This window comes from Tamandua tetradactyla, chromosome 17, assembly GCF_023851605.1.
Source record: "Tamandua tetradactyla isolate mTamTet1 chromosome 17, mTamTet1.pri, whole genome shotgun sequence".
Lineage (NCBI taxonomy): Eukaryota > Metazoa > Chordata > Mammalia > Pilosa > Myrmecophagidae > Tamandua > Tamandua tetradactyla.
The window spans coordinates 67,595,801-67,619,593 of NC_135343.1; the positions used below are offsets into that span (position 1 = coordinate 67,595,801).

Sequence of the window (23,793 nt, forward strand, 5' to 3'; positions counted from 1 at the left end):
TTAACATTCTAAGTAAACAGGCTTCACAGCATTCATCCACTTTTCATCTTTCTGTAAAATATGCATTTCCATACATTATAATTTTTTTTTTTTTTTTTTTTTTTTTTTTTTTTAAAGAGGGAGGAAGGGAAGGAAAGACAGAGAAAGAAGGAAGGATGGAAGGAAGGAAGTGAGGAAGAAAGGGAAACATTTTTAAACATTTTCTTGTTTTATTATATTTTGTTTGTTTGTTTGTTTTTTACATGGGCTGGGGCCGGGAATCGAACCGGGGTCCTCCGGCACGGCAGGCAAGCACTCTTGCCCGCTGAGCCACCGCGGCCCGCCCCCATACATTATAATTTTATTTTAGGTTTGTCAGATAACAAATGAATAATATTTGCTCATATGATGTCATTAATGTGACACTTTTTGGAGTGGGTTTTTGGTCTGTATAAGAAAGATGGGGGCTGACCACAGCTGCTCTTGTCCATTGAGATTCCTTACACTCAAAAGGACTGGTTGTTGGGCTTCCAAATCATATGTGGTATGGATGCTCTGTCCTAGTACAAACTGCTTGAGGCATCCTCATTGACACTTGTCAAAAACCATTGGATCATGTATGATGTGGACTTCCTCACTGATAAGAGAAGAGATGGCATAGGAAAGAATAGGAGAAATAATTTTATATTACAGGAAAGGTACCTCTTTCCTGACGTTCTTACTTTTATAAAATGACCTGAGAAATATTGCAGGATTGACTTTCCAGAATATTAGGTAATAACCTAAATATTAATATCATTATTGATATTCATATTTGAAGACTGTGATGAGATGGATATTATAGGCATCATATGTTTTAAAAGAAATCAACATATTTGATATTTGGAAAGTCTTCACTGTAAGGAGATAGTAGAGAACTTGAAAAACAAGATAACATAATCCATGCATGATAATTACTGTGTAGGTGGGTAGTAAATACACATCAGAAAAATTATACTGCAGTTACACCTAGAATTATTATGCAGCACAGCTTATAATTCTGTCATTTTTTGGATCTAGAGACAAAATCAAATTCCACCTTGTTTTTGATTATCAAATTCTTCTCTGGCACATATATTATAATTCCTTCCTTATTTAAGCAACTTTATCAAACACTTTAAATAAAAATGACTAGGATGGATGGAGATTACACTTTGCAGCAAAAATAGTATATACAAACCTCACTTATCATCTTGATAATCTACAATGATAACTGATAAAATGTTTTGGTGATTTATTATTTTTTGTTTATGTAAGAGGAGGGCATAGATTTCATCAAAAGGATTCTGTCCGACTGAGACTGTTTGTTAAGGTGACCATGTAGCCTTTGCTAGACTCCAGAGTCACTCGACTGGCTTTATGTGGCATCATAATTTATTAAGCATTATTTATGCCATCTTTGGTAAATTGAAAGTATTGCTTGTAAAATCTGTAATATCCTGACTTGGCAAGTTATTGGCAAAATGATTTTATAGTCTCCTGAGCTGTTACAATTATGGTTAACTAATATTGAAATCAGTGAAAATAATTTAGTGGTATTGATTTTCTGGAGTGACTATTTTAGAATCATAGGGTGCTGTGATTATCCTTTTTCATAATAAACAGATGGAAGGAAGCTCAGAGAAATCTCGACATGATTCAAACAGCTCATCATTGGCAGAACTATTGCAAAGAAGTGTATGTTTAGATTTTGCTTTATTGATGACCTTACAAACTACAGTGAGCAAAAATACTTGTTTAGTGCTTACTATTAAAAATTTTTAAGTACATGGCATTTATTTGAATTTCAACAAAAGAAAAAATTAAACGTATATTGTTTTTTCCTACCTTTCTCTCTGAAACTGACCTGTGTATACATAGTCCTAATTCAGTCTTCCCTTTCTTTTTTTCTATCACAAATACATATTCTGAAATTTAATTATTCTCAAATCCAGTTATATGAATGATTGCCCAAACCTAGCAAAGGTGGTCTAATTCTGAGAATTGTTTGTGAGATAGGCTTGTGTACTTCAAAGTCAATTAAACAATCCCATTACCTTTTGTGACCTGTCAGAGTTTAGATTTTCTGGTTTATTTCATACTTAAATTCAGTCATAGTTCATTTATTTGGTATGATTTGGTCATGATTTATTGAACATAAGTTAATTTTCAAGGTAATTCAACCCCTAAGTGAATTAATCATTCCTTTCTTGGTATTCCCCATAGCCTTCAACTGCAGCTCCATCTAAGCACTCAAAATATTTAATTGTAATTATTTGTTTACCTTGATTTCTCCATGATTTATTTGAGCTCCCTAATGGCACAGAATATAATCTACTTATATCTATATCCCAAGAACTTAGAATAGTGACTGAAATTTAATGGTTGCTTAACAATATGTATAGATTGATTTAATGCAAAAGTTGCACTTACCATTTTCATCAATGAACAACTTTATTTTTCCAATCGGAAAACTTCCAGAAATAACTTACATACTTGGTTTTCTTCTGAAGCAGAATATATGGGACAACATTTCACCTTTTTTTTGATGATTCAGAACAAACACTTACACACAGTCTAGCCATTTTGAGCTTCTTTTGGTTTGTCTGACTTGGGATTTGTTCTCTTGCCTCAGGACCTTCTTATGTGCCTTCCACAAGTATGGCTAACACTCTTTCTCCATTTCCATTCATCCCGTCTTCATTTTCCTAACAATGCAGATTTGCCTTTAGAGTTTAGTTCACACCTTCCATCTTTAAGGAATCCTACTTAACCAGCCCTCATTCCACTCACATGCAAATTGGGCCATATTCTTCCTTATAAAGTCCATCTTAAATTTGATAATGCATAGTACAGAGTTTAATTATATACTCATGTGATTATCTGGTTAATATATTTTCTCCCAATTCAGCTCTCAGCTCCACTAGAGTAGCTGTCTTATAGTTTGGTTCATTATTGTATTCAAACTAGACAGAATGCTAAGAAATATGTTTTAAGGGATCCATTACTGAAGCAAGTTGATGAGCAGACAGGTATGTTGTCAAGGGAGCCAGTTCAGAGAGAATCTTAGGAAGGAGGTGGTCATCCTCGGTGACAAATGCAGAATGAATTGGAATGAGAAGAGAGCAAGAAGAAACAAGATCATTTGCTGAAAGTGCAGAATTTCTGGTGGTCCCTAAAAGCTCCTTTTCTGTCAAGGGCTCAGCTACAATGGCTCATGAAAGCCAGTCTTTCCAGATATCTCCTTCTCAAATCTGATCCCTCTACCCTGCTGCTTTCTTTGTCCTCAGACTCCCAGACTTCATTTTCTGGACCCTAGTCTTCTTCACTGCCAATTCCTGTGGATGGGGCCTTAGGGCCTGTCCCTCTTTTCCTGCTAATGTCCTTCTTCCTCTAGGGGACCCATTCCCTCTTCCTGTGCTGTCACTTGATGATCTAAGCCATGCCTAGGCCCTTTCTTCCGTTCTCTTCCACCCTCGAGGAGAGGTGAGAAGGCAGTGGACCTCATAAAGGGGTGGTGCAACAGAATGATGGCATGTGACCCCTCACATGGGATGTTAGGAGCACAGGCAGTGAGCAAGCTGATGCCTTTGCAATTAGCCAATATTCAGACTTATAGTAGCTACCAAAAGAAAATAGGATTACAAAGTGTACAAACCTCTCATCAAAACAAACAAAAATTGCTTTGTTATTCAGGGTAAAAGAAAATATAAAAATGAATGCTCTTACATTTGATAGTTTTAAACAGCACAGAAATGAATTAAGATTTAAGACTATAATATAAAGTAGATGTAAATATTTAGGACATGCATCAATATTTCATAGGCATCTAGTCTCATTGGGATGGTTATCCCCTTAAAGATAGGTTATTCTGATAGGGTCTTCCTACTATGTGTGTGTGTGTGTGTGTGTGTGTGTGTGTGTGTGTGTGTGTGTTTTCACATATAATGATTCTGGACATTGTTGTAAATTTACCAAATAGTTTTGAATACTTCTTGTTTTAAATGTCTAGGAAAAAAATAAACATGCTGAAAAATTTAATGGGAAATACATTTCTTTCATTTTTTTCATAAATGTCATTACCTAAATATTTGGACATACCTTAATGTCAACTTAATTTCCTTCTATTCATTCAGACATCTGTGATCACATAGCCATGACCACTCAGGTTGCATTTCCTGCTTGCCAGCTGATTTTTTCATCTGAGATATCAGCACTGGCCCCATTGCTTCCAGGCTGAGGGCCACTCACATAGTGGCATGTCAGCTTTCACAGGGGCAGTCAGATTCTGTCCTATGTACCAACAATATAGTTGCAATTGAAAATCACTTTTCAGAGGGTGCAAGTCTAGGTTTCCTACAATTTATTCATGTACATCTGATGACCGGTTATCAGTTTGTGAAACTTTCCTTCAATCATGGGAGCCAGTTGCTTTCTTAGAACAAGACTGTGGTTATTCATAGCAGCATGTGTGGCCTGCCTTCTCTTTGTGGAGGGCAGGACGCAACCCTGATGGAGGCTTACAGTGGTACCCCTGAAGACGTCTGCCACATTCAGAGACAGAAATGGCCCCTCTAGATAGTGGGTCTCCTGGTGCTGTATTGACCAGGGGGTCTTGATTTTGGCAGCTCTGACATTTTGGGCTAGATAATTCTTTGCTGTGGGGGCTGCCCTGTGCATTGTAGGGTGTTTAGCAGCATCCCCAGTTTCTACTAACTAGATGCTAGTAGAAGCCCCTCATTCATGACAATCAAAAATGCCCCCCGACTTTGCTAAATGTTCCAGGGGCAGGGGTGGGGGCAGGCAGAAACACTAATTTACGCCTCCGTTTTTACTGTTTCTGACCCAGGGGTCAAGCTCTTCTTCTAAATTAGATTCATATTTGCCCATGCTGTATGCCAGATCCAGTTCTGCACCCGAAAGCACTTAATAGCACTTGGTTTCTCTCGGGCTTCTTTATCTTCTTACATGCAGAATACGCAAACCAAGAACGAGGGTGGAGCTTACCCTGGCCTCTCTGAGCTTTAGCATTAGCCCTCTGCCCCAAGCTTTGGGCCTTTTCTTAAGAGAGAGCATCAATTAAATTCAGTAAAAAATGTATTGAATGCCTACTGCATGCCCAGCACTATTCTGGATGTTCAGGAACAGCCCTAAATTCCTGCCATGTGGAGCTTTCATTGTGGTGGGGGAAGCAGAGAATACATCTGCTCTGTACTTGGAGATAAAGAAGGCAGGGGAGGGGCCATGGAGAAGGGACTCAGTAGGGTGGCCAGGGGAAGCTTCACAGAGTGGATGATGGATGTTTGCGTTGAATAGCTCCAGGCTGAATGGCTCCCTGGCCCTCTTGTGTGGGTTCCTGATCCCTCTTTTGGGGAGTAAGTGGGTGTACTACAGAGAATGCTTAGCACAGGGACTGGCTTATGGTAAAAATTCTACGAAGTTGCAAACTGAGACTTCAGTTAATGCATATGTCTTCCTAGCCTGGCTCCACCACTTCCTGGCTAAGAACACTTGGGTGGATTTCTTAGTCTCATAGACTTCACTTTGCTTCTTTGTAAAAGGGAGATAAATTTAGTATCAACCTCACACAGTTGTTGTGAGAAATAAAAAGAAATAATATAAATGTGTGCAGAATAGCTGTCATGTAGTTGGTATTCAGTAAATGTAAGTTATTCTTATGAGCATATACAAATTTAGAGTGCCAAATATAAACCACCATCAGGGCATATGAATTTTCCTCCCTAGTGAAATATCTCCAGCTTTCTGATGTGTGTTTGTGTGTGTGTATTACATGATAGTTAATATAATGCCATCTTTACAGGACAAAGTTTCCACTACTTTTTCATCTTGGACTATTGATTGAAATTAATTCAGTAACTATGTTCTGAGCATATACTATGTGCCAGGCACTGTTCTTGGATCTGGGGAACAGCAGTGAACGAAACAGATGAAAATCCTTGCCCTTCTGGAGCCGGCGTTTTAGTGAGGGGAGGCCGTGGGAAACCTAACAACAAAAGCAAGTGAATTATATAGTGTATTGGGGGATGCCAGTGCTATGGGAAGGGGATGGAGACTAGGGGCCCTGGAGGGACCATCGCAATTCGAAATAATGTGGTCAGAGAAAGCATCACTCTGAGAAAGTGCCATTTGAATGCAGACTTGAGGGACACGAGGCAAGGAGCCATACGACTTTCAGAAGTCCCTGTTCCAGGCAGAGGAAGTGTCAGGTGCAGAGGCCCAGAGGGAGGAGCACGCCTGAGGAAAGAGCAGAAAGGAAGCCAGTACACTGGAGGGAGGGAGGGAGGGGAGAGAAGGAGTGGTAAGAGGGATAAAGGTCACTGCGGGCAGCTGGGCAGGACTTTGGCTCCACTCTGAATGAAAGGGTGGGGAAAGTAATGGAGAGTTTTGATCTGATTTATATTTTAAAAGAACCTCTTCAGTTCTTGCAAGATTAATAGACTGTAGAAAGACAAAGGGAGACTCAGGGAGAGCAGTTAGGAGGCTTGCAGTATTTGATGTGAAAGTCTGTGGTGGCTAGGACCAGGATATTAAGAAGTGAAAATGTGTCTGATTCATAGGTGAAACTGTTAAAATTACTTGACAAGGAGTAAGGAGATCTATCAGAGGGGCATCACCTGTAAAAAAAAAAAAAAGACAAAAGTTCACATAGCTCTGTCCAAACTGCTATATGCCCAGTGTTGGATGCCTTTTTTAAAAAAGTATTTCATTTTTCAAATATATATAGAAATAGAGAAAGCGAATCATAAACTCATCAATTAGCTTCAGTAATTATAAGCACAGTTTGTTTTACCTATAGCTGTCACACTGAATTTTTTAAAACAGATTCCAAACATTACATAATTTCAACCATATACATTATGTATATTTAAAAGGTTCTATACTATCTGATTGTTTTCTCAAACTTTTAAATTTTGATATAGTTACAGGTTCATAGGTGGTTGCAAAGATGGTGTAGAGAGGTCTGCACCACCTTCACTCGATTTCCCTCATTGGTAACTTCTTATTTCACTGTAGTGCTACAGCAAAGAGGAAGCTGGCATTGGTAGGACATGTGTGTATGTATGTTTTACATTGTTTATCATGAGTGCAAATCCCTGTAATCACCATCACAACCAAGTTACACAACTATTCCGTCAGCTCAAAGGCCTCCCTCATGCTACCCATGTATTCATTTCTCCCCTGCCATCTCTAACAGATCTCTGTCACTGATCTCTTTATTTTTGTCATTTCCAGAATGTTATGTAAAAAGAACCACACATGTGACCCTTTGCGATGGGCTTTTTTTTTTTTAACTCAGTATATGACCTTGAAATTCATCCAAGTTGTTGTCTATGTCAATAGTTCATTCCTTTTTAATTGCTAAATAGTAGTCCATGGTAAGGCCATTACCATAGTGTGTTCACTTCACTTATTGAAGGACATTTGGGTTGTTTCCAGTTTGGGGCTATTAAAAATAAAGTTGCTATGAGCAATTGTGTACACATTTTTCTGTAGACATAATGTTCATTTCTCTGTGAAAAATGCCCAGAAGTGCAATTTCTGGGTCATAGGGTAAATGCCATTCTAGGTTTTGTTTTTACTTAATCTTCCAAAATTCTTCCCAGATTGACTATACCATTTTGCATTTTCACCAACAATGCATGAGCAATCCAGATTCTCAGCATTTAAAATTTTAGGTATTCTAATAGATAATGTAATGATTTCATTTCTCAGTTTAAATTAATCTAATGCTAGTAAGGTTGAACATCTTTTCATGTGCTTAGTTGCAACCATGTATTTTCTTTAGTGAACTATCTCTTCTTGTCTTTTGACCACTTACTAATTGGATTATTTGTGTGTGTGTGTGTGTGTGTGTGTGTTTTACTTTTGACTTTTGAAATTATATGTTTTAGATGAGTATTTTTGTTGGATATATGGTTTCCAAATATTTTCTCCTATTTTATAACTTGTCTTTTCTTCTTAATAAGGACTTTTGCAGAGCAGTAGTGCATTTTGATAAAGTTCAGTTTATCAGTTTTTTCTTTTATGGATCATGCTTTCAGTGTCATATCTACAAATTGTTTATCAAGCCTTAATTTCAAAAGATCTCCTTGCTTTCTTCTAAAAGTTTCATAAATTTGTGTTTTACATTTAAATCTACAATCTGTTCTTAAGTAATTTTTGTGTAGTGCTTATGGTTCATTTACTTTGCCAGTGTGTGTTCAACTGGCTCAAGCACTGTTTGTTGAAAATACTGTTCTTTCTCCACTGAATTGCTTTTGCAGCTGTGTCAGAAATTAGTGGCCATACTTGTATTGTACTAATTCTGAGTTCTGTTTTCTGTTGCATTGATTGATGTGTTTATCCATCTGCCATAACCCCATCATATTGATTATGTCAGCTCTAAAAAGTTTTGAAATCAGGTAATTCCTCCTACTTTATTCCTTTTTCTGAAATCATTTCAGCTATTTTATGTCTTTTTCTCCCCATATAAATTTAAGAATAATTAGATAAAAAATCTTGCTGGGGTAGTAATATATCAATTGTAGGAGAAATGAGATTACTATGTTGAGTATTCCAATCTGTGAATATGGCATATCTCTCCATTTATTTAGATATTTTAATTTCTTTCTTCTGCATTTTATAGTTTTCATCATACAGGTCCTGTTTGTGTTCTGATGCATTTACAGCAAAGTATTTCATTTTTTTGAACAATTGTAAGTTGTATTATTATTTTTTTTATTTTTGTTTCCATGTGTTTATTGCTGGTATATAGAAATGCTATTGATTTTTAAATGTTTATCTTGTATCCTGCAATTTTTCTGAATTCATATATTGGTTCTTTGTGATTTTGTATATGGACAATTATATCATATCCAAATAGGGACAGTTATGTATTTTGTTACCTTTTATTTCCTTTTCTTGCCTTATTGCAATGTTTAGAACTGCCAGGACTATGTTGAATAGCAAAGATGAAAGCAGATATCTCTGTCTTATTCTTTACCTTAGGGAGAAAGCATTCAGTCTTTCCCCATTAAGTATGAGGTGTACTGTAGGTTTTTGGTAAATGATCTCTGTTAAGTTGAGAATGTCCCCCTCTACTCTTAATTTCCTGAGTGTTTTATCATGAATATATGTTGAATTTTGTCAAAAGATTTTTTTTTTTTTTGCATCATGAGATTTTACTCCTTTAGTATGTTGATATAGTATATTATACTGATTGACTTTTGAATATTGGATTGATCTTGGTCATGGTTTATAATTCTTTTTATATATTGCTGAATTCTATTTAATATTTTATTAAGGACTTTTGCATCTATATTCATGATGTATATGGGTCTGTAGTTTTTTTTTTTATTGTCTTTGTCTGGTTTTGGTATCAGGATAATACTGGTTTGTATATTTTAGATGGCTCTCAAGATGTCTAGATGGTCTGCCTCCTTTTCTCCAACTTTTAGATTCTTCTTATGTTTATTTTATATATGATTTCTGGGTTTTTACTTGTACTTAGAAGAAGTAATAGGGATCATATATCTAATCCATCTTCCAGGAAGAGGTACAAGTTTTATCTGGTCATATTCTGAAGGAACAGCTGACAGGGTTTGCTGATGGATGGATGTGAGATGTGAGGGAAAGATAAGAGAAGTCAGTGATGGCTGTTTTTGTTCTTAGACCCTGGAAGGATGAATACCATGGGAAGGCTAGTAGAGCTTAGGTAGAGCTCATTTTTAAGAGGAAACCAAGAACATAGGTTTGGACTTAATTGATTTTAAGATACTTGTTGATGACATATAGGCTTTTAGTTCTCTGTGTCTGGAGTTGAAGCTGGGGCTCTGGGCGGGAACTTGGCATTCAGAAGACCTCAGAATGGAGGTGGTATTTAGAGCCATGGGACAAGACAATACTATCTGGAGAGTGAGTGTAGAGAGAAAGGAAGTCCAAGTACTGAGCTGTAGGATATTCCATTGTTAAGAGTTTAGGGAGACAAAGAGGACTGACAAAGGGGACTGAGGATGAGCAGCCCATGAGGTGAAACCAGGGAAGTGTGGTGTTCTGGAAAGCAAATGTATAAAAGCATTTCTAAGAGGACGGAGTAATAAGCCATATGAAATGCTGCTGAGAATTTCAGAAAGGCACTGGCTGAGAGCTGACCCTTATATTTAGCAGGTTGTCCAGAGTAGTATATAAAACCATTTGATAAAATGTCTTGCCTTTTGGATTTCTTCCTTTTCAGGCTCACTACCACCATTTTCCTTTTTACAGACCATATTTTGCAAAATCTCTTTTTCTTTCTTCCATCTATGAATGGTAATGTATGCATAATAAACATAAGAACTATTTGATTAATTTTAGTGCTGGGATAAAGAATTAGACCCAGTGAAGTCCTCAACACTTTTAGTTACAAAATGCTTAGAGACACCAGCATAATTTCTTCAAAGCTATTCATCTAAATTCTTGCTTATTGTGCTTGCTTGTTGAAACCGATTAATTCAATTGATGAATTTTAAAAGAAAAATGATTTTTATCTATTTTATAAAAGTCACCATTGAAATAATGTCTGATTCCATTTCTTTCTGATTCCATTTCTTACTGCAAGTTTAATGGAATAATGGGCACATTTGGAACTTCTGTTCTGTGTAATCATCAGCCTCCAATGCTGGCCACTTGACATGTTTTTCCTTCTCTAATCTCGCTGACCACACCAAGAGGAGGATTTAGTGTTGCCATTTCAAAAAGTAAACTGAAAGAGAGTTAAGTCATTCAGCCCAAAGAGCATGCTCTGCAGTGAGCTGCCTCCATATCCTTAACTTTTCTTCACAATCACCTGTTTGATGACTGATTTTTGTTAGAGGAATAAGGTTCGTGCTCCTATCATGAAAGATCGATAGTAAAGACAAAAATCTATATGTTAATCAGAAAAGTGTCAGGTAGTTCTGTTGTTTTACTTTTTAAATTAGTTTTGGAATAGTGTGTCTGTATCAGTTTTCATTTTACTGTTTATTGCTCATCAAAAACAAATTCGGAGAAATTGGAATGAAATCAAAGTGACTTTTAAATATAGCTTTTTTTTCAATGCGACTGATTTCTATCAGGCACTGGCCCTTAAATTTAAATTTATTACTTAAGTCTGAGTGTGACCATGGCAATTATTCACATCAGTCAACCATTGGTTTCAGATTGGTAAGGGAGAGGGGACACTTTATGGAAAGCAAAGGGTTAACTGGTTTCCAGAACTACAGCTGTTGTTAGGCAATACCGAGGGTATTTGCTGTAACAGCTTGCTGTGTTGAGTAGCTAGTGAGGGAAGACTTCCAAAGATGTATCTTATAACTGCAGATAAATAACACCAAACCACCCACTAAACCACATAGAGAGTAGCTATGGGAACACTGAGTTTAATCTTTGTAATGATTTTCTGCTTCAAATGGGGCAATTTTAGAAGACTGGTCCTTTCAAGTGGAGACTTGGAAGTTTTATCTATGCAGTTTATTATCAAAGGGAAATATCAACAATCCGTTTGCTAGAACTCTAAGTAGAAGTGTTGGAAGTGACTTCTGAGGCTGCTAGCTCTACCTTATTTTTTTTGTAGAGATGCAAACAAAAAACTCGGGAGTCTGGTTAAATGACTTGCTTCTAAGGAACAATCAGCAAATAGATGACAGGTCTGTGAGGAGACCCCATTCCTTCAGTTCCATCCCTAGAAGTGGCCAAAGCAGTGGAGGACGCCCAGGCAGGGTTGTAGCTCTTGTACTTGGTGAACTCTGATTTGGAATGCCAAAAATTGTGTTTCTTACTATGTGAAGGAAAATAGTGTCTCAGTCTCTTTGTGAACAAGCAAAGTGTGAAAAGACTGTTCTGGAGTAAATGAGACATGTGTGACCGGCCAGAGATGCCAGCTATGTCCCAGCTATCTTGTCTGTCCCAAGGAGATACTCATCTGACACTGCCTGTGCTAGCATAGTTTGCACGCATGGTTTATATCCCAAACTACGCAGGTCCTGCTTCTGAAATTGGCAAATGTATTCCTAAGGCATTTGCTGGCTGGAACAGGCCCTGATTGCCTGCATCCACCACCTCCGTCCAATAGTTGATGAATACTCTCAGCTCTGTACTGTTAAATTCTTCCTAGGAACTTTTTTGCTCTCTTCCTTTTTTATTCCAGTTCCCTGATAAAGTCTCTTTGCTCATCTCATTTTCCCCATGAGGCAGGCTAGTTTCCATGCAGTGTTGTCAGATTTTTTGGTGTCTTTATGTCATGATACTTTACACTTTAATACAAAAATGGAATGAACAATCATGAAAATCAAAAGTCCTGTAAGGATGAAAAGGAAGTATGTTTTCTTTTTTTTCTCTTTGTATATCTTTCTCACTGAAGACACTGCCACACAAAACCAGACTGCAAATCTTCTGTCAATAGTTGTGATTATTAGTAGATTGAAGCTTTGTGTAAGCCAAAAGCCAATTTACTTTAAGATAACCAGTGATTTTTCCTGTTATATTTAGGGAATGTTCATTTGACTTGGGCCAAATTGTTACATGGAAAGACGAGCACGTCCTGCAAGGACCACCCTGATCTGTCTCTTCCCTTCTTCCTCTGACCTCTTCCCTAACACCAAAGCTTTGCCCCCACTCATGCCCCCCTGTACCACGCTACTTGCCTGCATCTCTCCACTTCCTCTCCTCTTTACTTTGTTTATGCTGCTGCTCTGTTGCCTCCATTTCCAGACAATTCCCACTCTTGCCTTTAAGTATCCCCTGCTCCAAGAGGCCTTCTACAATATACTGAGATTGAGTCAAGGGCCCTTCCTCTGTTCTTGCATAATATACCATTTTCCACGTGCATATCGGCAGTAAGTGCTTATCTAGCATCGTGTCTGATATGAGGTAAATTATCAACCAGAGCTTGGGCCTGGGTGAGTGAACTATCCCATTTTAGTGCCATGGAATTCTAAAAGTAGAAGTGGTAAAAATTACCTTTGATTCAAAAGTTTAAGAAGAAGATTCCTGGATCTATTTTAAGCAATATAATTAAAGACCATAAAACGACCGGGAGAAATGAGATCTCTAGGATGTTAGAGATTTATGAAGGCACATAATCTGAAATATATGAAAACAAAGACTTGGGAATGTTAGAATACACACAACTAAGTAAGCAAGCCTTTGTTATCATTTTCTATTGTCTGCATGAAAGTTTTGGAGAATAGGTTGAAATTTAATGTTAAAAAAAGTATACCAATAAAGTGGTCCTAAAAATGTTCCTTTTGTGGTTTAATCTAAAGGCTAACAACTCTTCCCAGGTTGGCAAGCAGCCCTGTCTGCTCACCTGGTCCCTTGGTTAGATCCTGAGTAGCAAGTTCCTATTACAGGTGACTTTTACCTAATTTCTGCATGCCTCGATTTCCTCACTACTGTGACCTCGAAGATGTTGGGTGCTGCCACTGCTAAGTTGCATTCTACTGTTTCTCTCCTGATGGCAGCCACCACCATTGCTCCATGGACACCTTGAAGGTCCCCTCCCCAGCACCAGCCTAGCCTCCCTTCCTGTCCCACAAGCTTAGGAGGAGCAGTGCGTGTCTGAGGCCATGAATGTGGATAGACTCTGAACCTGTAAAGCAGTTGACCCTAGGCTTCTCCTGCTCCTGGCACAAGGTCAGGCCAGGGCTCCAGCCCTTCTCACTTCTTTCTCCATGGGCCAATGTTTCTGGCAGAGAGCTAGTTTTATTCCCTCCTCACCCACCAAAAAAAAATCAGAGGACCACACAGAGTAATTAACTTGGCGTGTCCACAGTTATGGGGTTCGGACACTTGACATACTATGCAGCTTCTGTTTCAGTGCAGGCATTACCATGCTTTTAGGCCTGCCTGACACTGCCAAGACAAGTAGTGTCTGTAATGAAGGACAAGCTTGCTGGCCTGTGTAACAGAGACGTCTCGCCTAAAGCTACAGCAGCATATGCCGGAGGCACTCATTCACTGATGAGGGGGTGGAGGGGGGGTGGCGTGTTTTGTTTTGGCTTCATTTAGAGCATTTTATAGCACTTCACTCTATGTGTGCTCGAGGATGTGTCGAAGCATAGGAATAGCTTTATGAACTAGCTTTGGGAAGTGTCTGAAGCAAGATAACAAGTTTTGTAAAATGAATAATGCTCAAGTTTATCTTTAAGTTAAACTGCAAATAAAATATTTACATTTTTATATATACAACAAAATAACTCTCGAAACATGATACTAATTTGGAATTATGATCATTTGAGTTGAGTTTTCCTCATGTACTTTGCATGAAATAGGGTTTGTTGTGCAAATTAATTTTACATGAAATCAAGAAGAGATTTGTTAATATCTTAAGGAATTCAAATTGCTCTTGCATATACAAAGGAGAACCATAAAGACATGTCTAATTGTGCTCATTTTTTACCACCCGTATCAGTGATATTACCGAAGCTTATTACAACTTCTTTTCCCTCTTACTTCTATCCCGGCTACCTAGCTTTAGGTTGGGCCTTCATAAGCTCCCTCTTGGGTTATTGTAACAACCTAACTAGTTTCATCTCATTTTACCTGCTAGTTGGTTTCCTAGGCAGTTACCAGAGTGCTGTTGTGATACGTATTACTCTCTGATTAATGACTTTCAGTGGTTTCTAGCATCAGTGGGATAAAGGACTAACTCTTTGAAATGGCATATGAGGTCTCAAATACATTTTCATATTCCTAATTTCCTGTTTCCCTCATCCACCTGGTGGCAGCTCCCATGGAACTCTTCCTACTCTGAATGGAATGGCCTTCCTCTTGCTTTCTGCCTAAAGAAATCTCATGCATGCACACAAACATTAAGACCCAGCTCGATTTTTTCCAGTGCAATAAAGCTTTCCTCACTACCACTCAGCTATGCAATAGTATCCTTTCTGTGCAGAAGTCTGTTGGATTTCCATAATAGTGTGTGCAGATCTCTGGTAGAGATCTTATTACATGGTATTAAACCCCGCTGGAGTAAACTCTGGAGGGCAAACATTCTGTCTTCCTCTTGTAATTTTGAGTGCACAGAAAGAGACTTCAGCAGATATTTGTTCCATTTAAGTGGCTCCTGGTTATTAGCACCATGCCCACTTGGCGAGCAAGAACTGCAGGACTGCTGTGTGAGGTCCTTTGTGAGACTCAGCTTGAATTACTGGACAAATGGGAATGGCATGAGTGGAACTTATTCTGAAATAATCCATAGTTAAAACTTCAGGATGCTTTGGTCCATTATCAAAATTAATGTGTTTTTAGTGTATTTTTATTACATTCCTATAGGAATTTAGAACTGATGCCAATTCTGCCACTAGTTCCTTGACTGCTTGATCTGCACACATGTGCACTCACACAGTGTGCCTAAACATGTACGTGTATTAATGTGCACAAGTAATAGTTCACTTTATTTCATGACCTTTACTGTCCTGCATTTTGTGGTTACTTTTTTGTTTCTTCCCTGAAGTATTTTTAATAGATATCTATCTCCCTACACTTCCTACTTCTGTCCCTTTGGAATTTGACCTCTTATACGTACCTAAGATATGAGCTCCTTGGATAACTGTTTAAATCTGAAATTTGCAATGAAGTTAATCATCTTTTATTATATACTTTTTATGAATAAAACTGAGAAATGAAAATAGTTTTGTATTACATCTACACACTTATGTAACAAACTAGACAATATCTAATAATTTGATTCTTTTCTCTGTAGACAGCATAACACTAGAATATACTATAAATTAGTGAAAATGTTGTAACAGTATAAATGAAATGATATACTTATGTAGAATCTATTCATATTATGTTTTAACACATTCTGGGCTGATGATCTAGAGATTTCTATATTTATGAGAATGAAGTTTACCAAGTAAACTGGTAGCAAAAATAATACTTTGCTAAGGTAAAGTTAAAGCAGGAGTTTAATCTATTTAGTAAAATAAATTGAGTACTCTAGAAAAACCATTTATTTATAGAGCATCTCTTGTTAGACTACTTATCAATTTTCACTCCTCATGATAACATACAACCGAAGGGTTCTTTGTTAGGCCAATCCACAGATATGTTTAAAATGAACACAGCTTTATTTCTTTGGAAATAATCTTCAAATCTGGTCTTTCCCCAAGTCTGATGAATCTTTCCTTTTACTTAATCCAAATTGTGGTAGTATAGATTATATATAAATCTATTTATGCTGTAAATCTTGCTTCATGTTCTAATATAATTAATGGAAATTCAATTTTATTTTAGCTAAACTTTGAATTGTCTTAATCTATACTAATGGATTTTTGGGAATGTTTTTGCTAAGAACAGTACAAAGCCTGGAAGGATAATATTTAACAGTTTTTATGGATCATATAAAGGAAAAGGAAGCAAAACTTTCTCTGAGATACCATTGAAGATATGAGGCTTGAACAGTATAAACCATAATCAAACAAAAATATCCTCTCCTGTCCTTGCGCGCACATGCACACACACACACACACACATATATATTAGAGCAGAATGCCTACTCCCATCCTAAATTCATGAGATTAGAAGGTATCTTTAAATGTCAACTGCATTGTTGACTGACAAGAACACTTTATTATAAAGTTTGATAATTAATAATGATACTTGCAATTATATTTGGGTGCTTACTGTATGTAGCCTCATTTCATATATAGAATCAATTAATCCTTACTATAAACCCATGCTGAAGGATATTTTCCATATTAGAAAACTGTGGCCTATAAAGGCACACGATTAGTAAATGGAGGAGTCCTAATACCATGTTTGACTCTCCAGGCATACTTAATTTACTTTATGTTGAAGAATCCCTCATCACCCCAGTTTTATGTTAGTGAGTGAAGAAACTCTATGCTATTTTTCACTACAACTGAACATTTTTATTCTAGAATCAAAGTGTGATTGGTGTCTATGAAAAATAGATACTATAGACAATCAAGAAAACAGGAAGTTTCAAGAAATTCTGAAATATGTTCAAACTTATATACCTTTGAGTGTATGAAGCAAAGGCAGAAATGTAAAGTCTGTGGTGGCAGCACTAAGAAATGTGTATGGCCACAGCTCTGTAAGAGCCCAGAGTCCTTCCTTCTATCCCTTGCTAGTTTGCTGCTCCTGCCTTTTACAGGGAGGCAGAATCAGAAGTCAGGCTTTTTTTTTTTCTTTCTTTTTTTACATGGCCAGGAACCGGGAATCAAACCTGGGTCCTCTGGCATGGCAGGCGAGCATTCTTGCCTGCTGAGCCACCGTGGCCCACCCAGAAGGCAGGCTATTTTGCTAAAGCAAGTGAAAGGGTATTTACTGTAACTTCTCCCAGGGCAAGAACTAGCAGTTGTCAAGAATGAAAGCAGCTCTGGGGACCATTTATTCTGCATTTCTGTCTCACTTTCTCTTTTTCTTTTCCCTCACCATATGCTTTCTCTTTCTGTTATGGTCCCTCTGCTTTTCTCTATGTAGAGGCTCATCCTGCTTTCTCTGCTCTGTCGGTGTAGCCTGGTTCATAATCCTGTGCTCTAGGCTTGCATATGACTTTGGCTTACCATGAATCCTGTGGACCCAGCCACCAGTGCTTCCTTTTAGCTTCAGCTCTGCTGCTAATCCCCTCATTTTTCCTGTTTCCAGTTTCTAAGGGATCACACTAATTATCCCAATTCATCTTTTCAACTGTAGGTTCTAGGGCATAGGTCAGAGATGACATGTCAGCTATCTTTGTGTCAGGTATCTGTCCCAGCTCATTAGTTTTTTGGCTATTTATCAGTGGATATAAATGGTATAAAACCTGAGCAGTGTCCAGAAGGCTAATGGACAAGGAAATTTTCACAGAAGATGTCAGGGACTTTTCTGGAACTTTCTGTATTGGCATTCTCCTTTGCCTAAACAAACCTTGGTACTACATTGTACGAAGTAGTTAAGAGAATTTTCCCAACCTCAGTGGTGCACAGAAAACAGTGTACAAAGCTCTCTAAGAGAAATAATTTACTTTCCTACTACTGAACAAAAAAAAAAACACCTAGAGTGTAGTGTCAGTGAAATTTCAATAACAACAATATAAACAACCACAAAATAAAATGTCGTTCATTAGTCTCTTATTATATGCCTCACACTTCGCACACATTATTAATACCTCTTTCAGTAGCTCTAAAGACAAACACATCCCTGTTTTCCAGAAGAAGAGCATAGGTTCAGGAAGCTGAAGTAACAGGTCTAAGGTCACATAGCAAGTGACTGGGAAATACTCAAGTCTCTGATTCAGAAACTTACATTTTCCCACTATATCAAGTTGGCAACAATATTTTATTTCAACAGTCAAATGGGTTTTAAAGAATTTAAGAAGAGACACATGTTCTATTATATTTATGCAGATATATACCATTTTTGTTTTTCTTTCTTCATTCCTGAAATTTCAAGTATTCTCTGGTGTCATTTCCCTTCAGCTTAAAGAACTTACTTTGGCATTGTTTTTCTAGAGCAGATCTACTGGTAAAAAGTCTGTTTTCTTTCTTTTTGAGGGCTTTATTTCACCTTCATTCCTGAAGGAGATCTGCACTAGATATAGGATTTTAAGTGGATAGTTTTCATTGTTGCTGTTTTGTTGTTTTAGCACTTTAGACATGTTCCACTGTCTTCTGGCCTCCATCATTTTTGATGAGAAATTCATAGTCATTTGGATTGCTCTGCCACAGTTTACAACATGTCATTTATTTCTTTGGATGTTTGTAAGAATTTTCTTCATTTCTGTTTTTCAGTAATTTGTTATTATATTTTTGGGATGATTTCTTTTAGTTTGTCTTCTTTGGAATTTGCTGAGTTTCTTATATCTGTAAATTCCTCTTTTGCCAAATTGGGAAAGTTTTCAGGCATTTTTTTCTTTGAATGCTTTTTCTGCCTCAATTTATTTTACCTCTGCTTCAGAGACTCCAATGAAACAGAGATGAGGTCTTTTGATATTGTCCCACAAGTCTCTGAGACTATTCATTTTTGTTTTCAATCTTTTTTCGTTCTGTTCTTCAAACTGGATATTTTTTATTACTCTATCTTCAAATTCACTTGCTCTCTTTTCTCATCTCCATTCTGTTATTGTGTTAACTAATGCATTTTTATTGTGGTTTTCAATTGTAAAATTTCAATTTGGCTCTTTTTTATAGACTATTTCTCTTCTGAGGATTCAGTCTTTCTTTTCATGTCAAGAATTTTCATCTCAGTTCATAGGAAATGGCTCTAAATAGCTGTTTTAAAGTCTGTCTGATAATTCCATGTCAGCATCATCTTTGTTTTAGCATTTGCTGATTGTATGCTCCCTTAAGAACTGGTCATATTTTCCTGACTGTTGGCATACCAAGTAATTGTGGGTTAAATCCTGGATGTTTTGAATATCGTGCTGTTAGATTTTGTATCTTATTAAAACTCTTTGGAGAATATTGATTGCTTTGCTGTTGACGTTTTGGCAGGCATTCAACCTGAAAGTTGTGTCTTTCCTTCTGTGGATGGTAGTTTCAGTTTTCAAAATCCTTGCTGTGCTATTTGTGTCTGCCTGAGAAATGCCTCACTCAGGGTTTGGTCTGACACTTGTGTGGTATTTCTACTGTAACTCAGCTCTTTGAGTCTTTGCTATACTTCTTTCAGCATTTTCTGGGCTTGTGAAGCTTGGGGGTGAGCTTGGTACATCTGTAGGTTCAAACACAAAGTTCAAGGTACTCTTCTCTAGCTCTCTCATCTGTGTGCCCCCTCCTCCTACTCTCTGGCACTCAGAATGCCCTTTTCCCTGTTTCTATGGCCAGAAAGTTTGGGTTTTCGCAGAGTTTTTTCTTCTTGTGCTTTGGAGCAGTTCCATGTAGTTGTGCCACGTGGAAATTGGCAAGAGGAAAAAAAAAGAATATGATGAGGATTCTCCTACTCTGCATAATAGGGCTCCCTTTTTTCCTGGTTCCTCTATCTACCAGATGGGTCATCTTATGGGATCCTAAGCATCCATGCCATTGCTAGGGTGGCAGTGCCGATATCCATTTGGAGCTGGTCTTGATGCGGGGTTGGTGGAGGGGAGGGAAGGGGGAGTTAAAAAACATGGGAATTTTCTACTCTCTGGCTTGCAGATGCCCCTTTTCCCAGTTCTATGGCCATCATGACAGACTTACTGGGGGACATTTCCTATTCGTTCCTTTTGTGTAGCTCCTGATTCAGCAAGGGCAGAATGTGGAGAAATGAACAGAAAACTCTTTCCAGCCAAACTGATCTTTCTTTGAGATTTGACTTCCTTCCTCAATCCACTTGCTCTTTTCAGAGTCCTTCGGTAATTGTTTTTTCATATTTGTCTGGAGTTTATGCTTGGATCAGGGGAGCAATGGAGTGGGCTTCATATTCCCTGAAAGGCATCTCATTCAAATTTATACCCACAGAGCTTGCTATAGAACATGCCATGTAATGGAGAAACCCTGCACTGTATATAGACCTGAATGAAAATGTAAAAAGTGGGCCTTGCTAATTATCTTGGAAACTGATGGAGGGCAGGGGTGCAAAACATTTGGCCGGCAGGCTGCCGTTCTCACTTCCTCACTCAAGGAGACATGAGAATTTCTTTTTCTCCTTTGGAGCCTGAATAACTACCTCAGAGTGTTCTTAACGCAGGAAACTGGCAGCTACTGCCAAATGATCAGCATTAGCGGGTGAAGTAAAAGCCTACTTTTTAGTTCTGTCTTAGGAACTTAAATTATTCACACATCTATTCAAGCTTCCTTTCCTATTTAACTGCAGTGATTCTTCTCAAACTGTTATTTTCCCATCCTTTTTCTCTTCTTAATATGCTATCGAATTGACATATTTCATTTTTTCCAGGTGGACTTGATGAGAAAAAAGAAAGTTCTTTGCCCTCAGATAAAGTTTCTGTATTTTCATTTTAAAAATTGTAATTTTGACTAATATGGGTTGCTGAGCTTTCCCCATTTACAAGAATAATTTATCTTAGTGTTTTAGCCTTTGGAAAATGATGACCTTGTTTAATAGATAAGTAATTATCATGCTTAAAAGTGGTCATTAAAGTTCCTTTTATTTTATTACTACATTTCACCAATCCATATATCACAAACTGTCTTCATTAATTTGGCCATGCTTGTCTTGGACTGAGAGACTCCTCTAACCTCATTTTGAATTTTCTAAGTATTAATAGAAAGCAGTATACCTTTATGTCTCAGATTTAAAATCTCAGTTATACTTGCAAAAGTATATCTGTGCATTTTGTTTTTTTCTGCATGCCATTTTTATTGTGCTAGACTGTTTTCCAGTACATCCATAATCTAAACAGAAATGCATATTTTTGTTAGAGTGTTGTAGTGATTATTGTCAGCTTCCAAGGGATTACTGTTGTACAAACATTATCTTAGCAGGAAATACGAGGCAGTATTTACAAATAATTTGACTGCCTTTTCATGTCTTTGCATTGTTGGTGTGAAACACCTATAAGGGACCCACCTGAGTATTCACTTTTGCTAGAGTTTTGGCATTCTCACTTCTGAAATTGAAAATCTAGTCCAAAAAATAGGCTCCTAATGTGTATTATGCATGTGCATAGAGCAGATATGAAACCTGAGGAGTTGATTGTAGGTCAGCATCATTAACTCAAGGTTGTCTTTATCAGACATAAGATAATTCAGGACCTGTGATCTGGGATTCTGCCTAACAGTGCCATGGTTGATATTAGGAAAATGAAGAGGAAATAAACTAGTAAGTCACAGTCTGTTATGCTTACATTCTAAGCATGTTTTTCTTTTCTCCTTTTCTCCTGGGGTCTCTAGTTTACCGTGGCTTCTGGGCAGTTTTTATGCTCCTGGGAGTGGTCGCCGTTGTGACTGCCAGCTTTCTGATCGTCTGTGCAGCCCCTTTTGCCAGCCATTTTCTCTACAAAGCTGGAGGAGGCTCTTACATTGCTGCAGGTATGTACAGTGCAAAGGGTACAAATTCCAGCCACGGTGATTCTCCATTTCTTCATGTTTTCCATTTCTGGATCCAAGGTGCCAGGCTTTTTGCATTTATGATATAATAGTATACATTTTTTTACTTCTAACTAAGTGTCAGATGCTTTTTCAGGGACTTTCCATGAGTTAACACACTTAAGCATCATGACAACCTGTCTCCATTATATCCCCATTGTACAAATAAGGACAATGAGGCTTAGAGAAGAAAAGCTCAGTTGCTGACTCACTGTGGGATTGAGCAAGAACCTGTTAGCCTCTCACTCTGTGAAGTTGCTGTCTGTAAAATGAGGGTTGTAGGGCAGGCTACGGTGGGTCAGCAGGCAAGAATGCTTGCCTGCCATGCCAGAGGACTCGGGTTCGATTCTTGGTGCCTGCCCATGTAAAAATAAAAAAATAAAAATTAAAAAAAATTTAAAAAATGAGGGTTGTAAAGTCTCTCTATAAAATACCAGGATATAGGTGAACTTTTTATGTTGATCCAAGATATGCCCATAATGATATTTTTGGTAAAGGTATTGACATAATTTATTTATTATAGGTAAAAATGTCTTTCTACATTGTCACCACCACATTTTCTTAGTTTGGTTCATGTACATTAACTAAGTAGATTCTTTTCTTTTTAAAAATCTACCTTTATTTTAGTCAGCTTTCCAGCTTGTCTTTCAAATTCCTGCTAAGATGATCCTAGTACCAATGGAAAAGTAATTGGATAGGTGAGTCTTCTGAATTTTAGACTTTTTAACTTAATTAGGAAGTAATTGCCAGAACACAAACCTGAAAAGATGTGCACAAGATTATTATTTGTATGAAGATAAAATATTAGAAAATTAGACAAAGTTCAGTATGATTGAGACAAAACTGTATATGACTATGTTATAATATGATATTGAACGAGGACAAAGTGTTTTCCACTTGAAATTATGGTGGCAGTTAAAGAGAAGGAACAGAATGGAACTAGTTTCATCTGATTTAAAGGTAATAGGTTTCTCTCATTCCTATTATGGTTTATAACCCCCATCCCTAAGCTGAAAGCAGCGACAATGTGCATGGACATAGATGCCAGCTCTATCGTTTTGCGATGTTTGTTAGTGGTTTCATTGATAAATTGTGACTCCCAAGCTCATCCAATCGTTCCTAGCCTTGGATACTTCCTTTCCTGGAAGCAGTCCCGCTTACCTAGTCATTCATTCTTGCTCTATTTTTTGTTGTGGTTATCATCATCTTTCTTAGGAATTTTTGTTTATCATTATTAAGTAACTTTTAGCAAATGTTTGCCCAGTGTTTTATATAGATTCTGGATTATGGAAAGTGCCCTATTTCTTCCCCAGTTCCAGAGTCCACCCCTACACTGTTGTGTTAGCTGTCTAGCTTTTGATGGTCTCTTATCCCTCTATTGCCAAGTAATCATTCTGAAATACTGCTTAAAATAGCTTTTATCCATTATAAATGTTATATGTGAATGAAAATACATAATTTCCTTAACGCAAAACTTTAAATTGTGGCATATTTTTCCATTCTTTTTGTATGTACTTATTTTTAATTAAAAAAATTATTGCATAATATAACATATATATACAAAGCAAAGTTTTCAAAGCACTCTTCAACGAGTAGTTACAGGACAGATCCCAGAGTTTCAGAAACCTATAGCCTCCAGATGGCTACCATACCATCATCTCAGATTTTTCCTCCTAGCTGCTCCAGAACATTGGAAGCTAGAAGGAATAAATATTTTTTTATCATCACAGTTGATTTCTTTTTTTCTTTTTTTGTGAAAAATAACATGTATACAAAAATGTAATAGATTTCAAAGCACAATTGT

At 37.3% G+C, this 23,793-nt stretch overlaps 1 protein-coding gene across 1 annotated transcript in view; it reads left to right on the plus strand.

Moving 5' to 3' along the window:
* The window catches only part of TMEM182 (transmembrane protein 182), a 46,897-nt gene that overhangs the window by 3,286 nt on the left and 19,818 nt on the right, over window positions 1-23,793 (plus strand). The window contains exon 4 of the mRNA XM_077134917.1: window positions 21,795-21,932. Coding sequence (XP_076991032.1) covers window positions 21,795-21,932 — 138 coding nt within the window. The remainder of the gene's footprint in view (window positions 1-21,794; window positions 21,933-23,793) is intronic.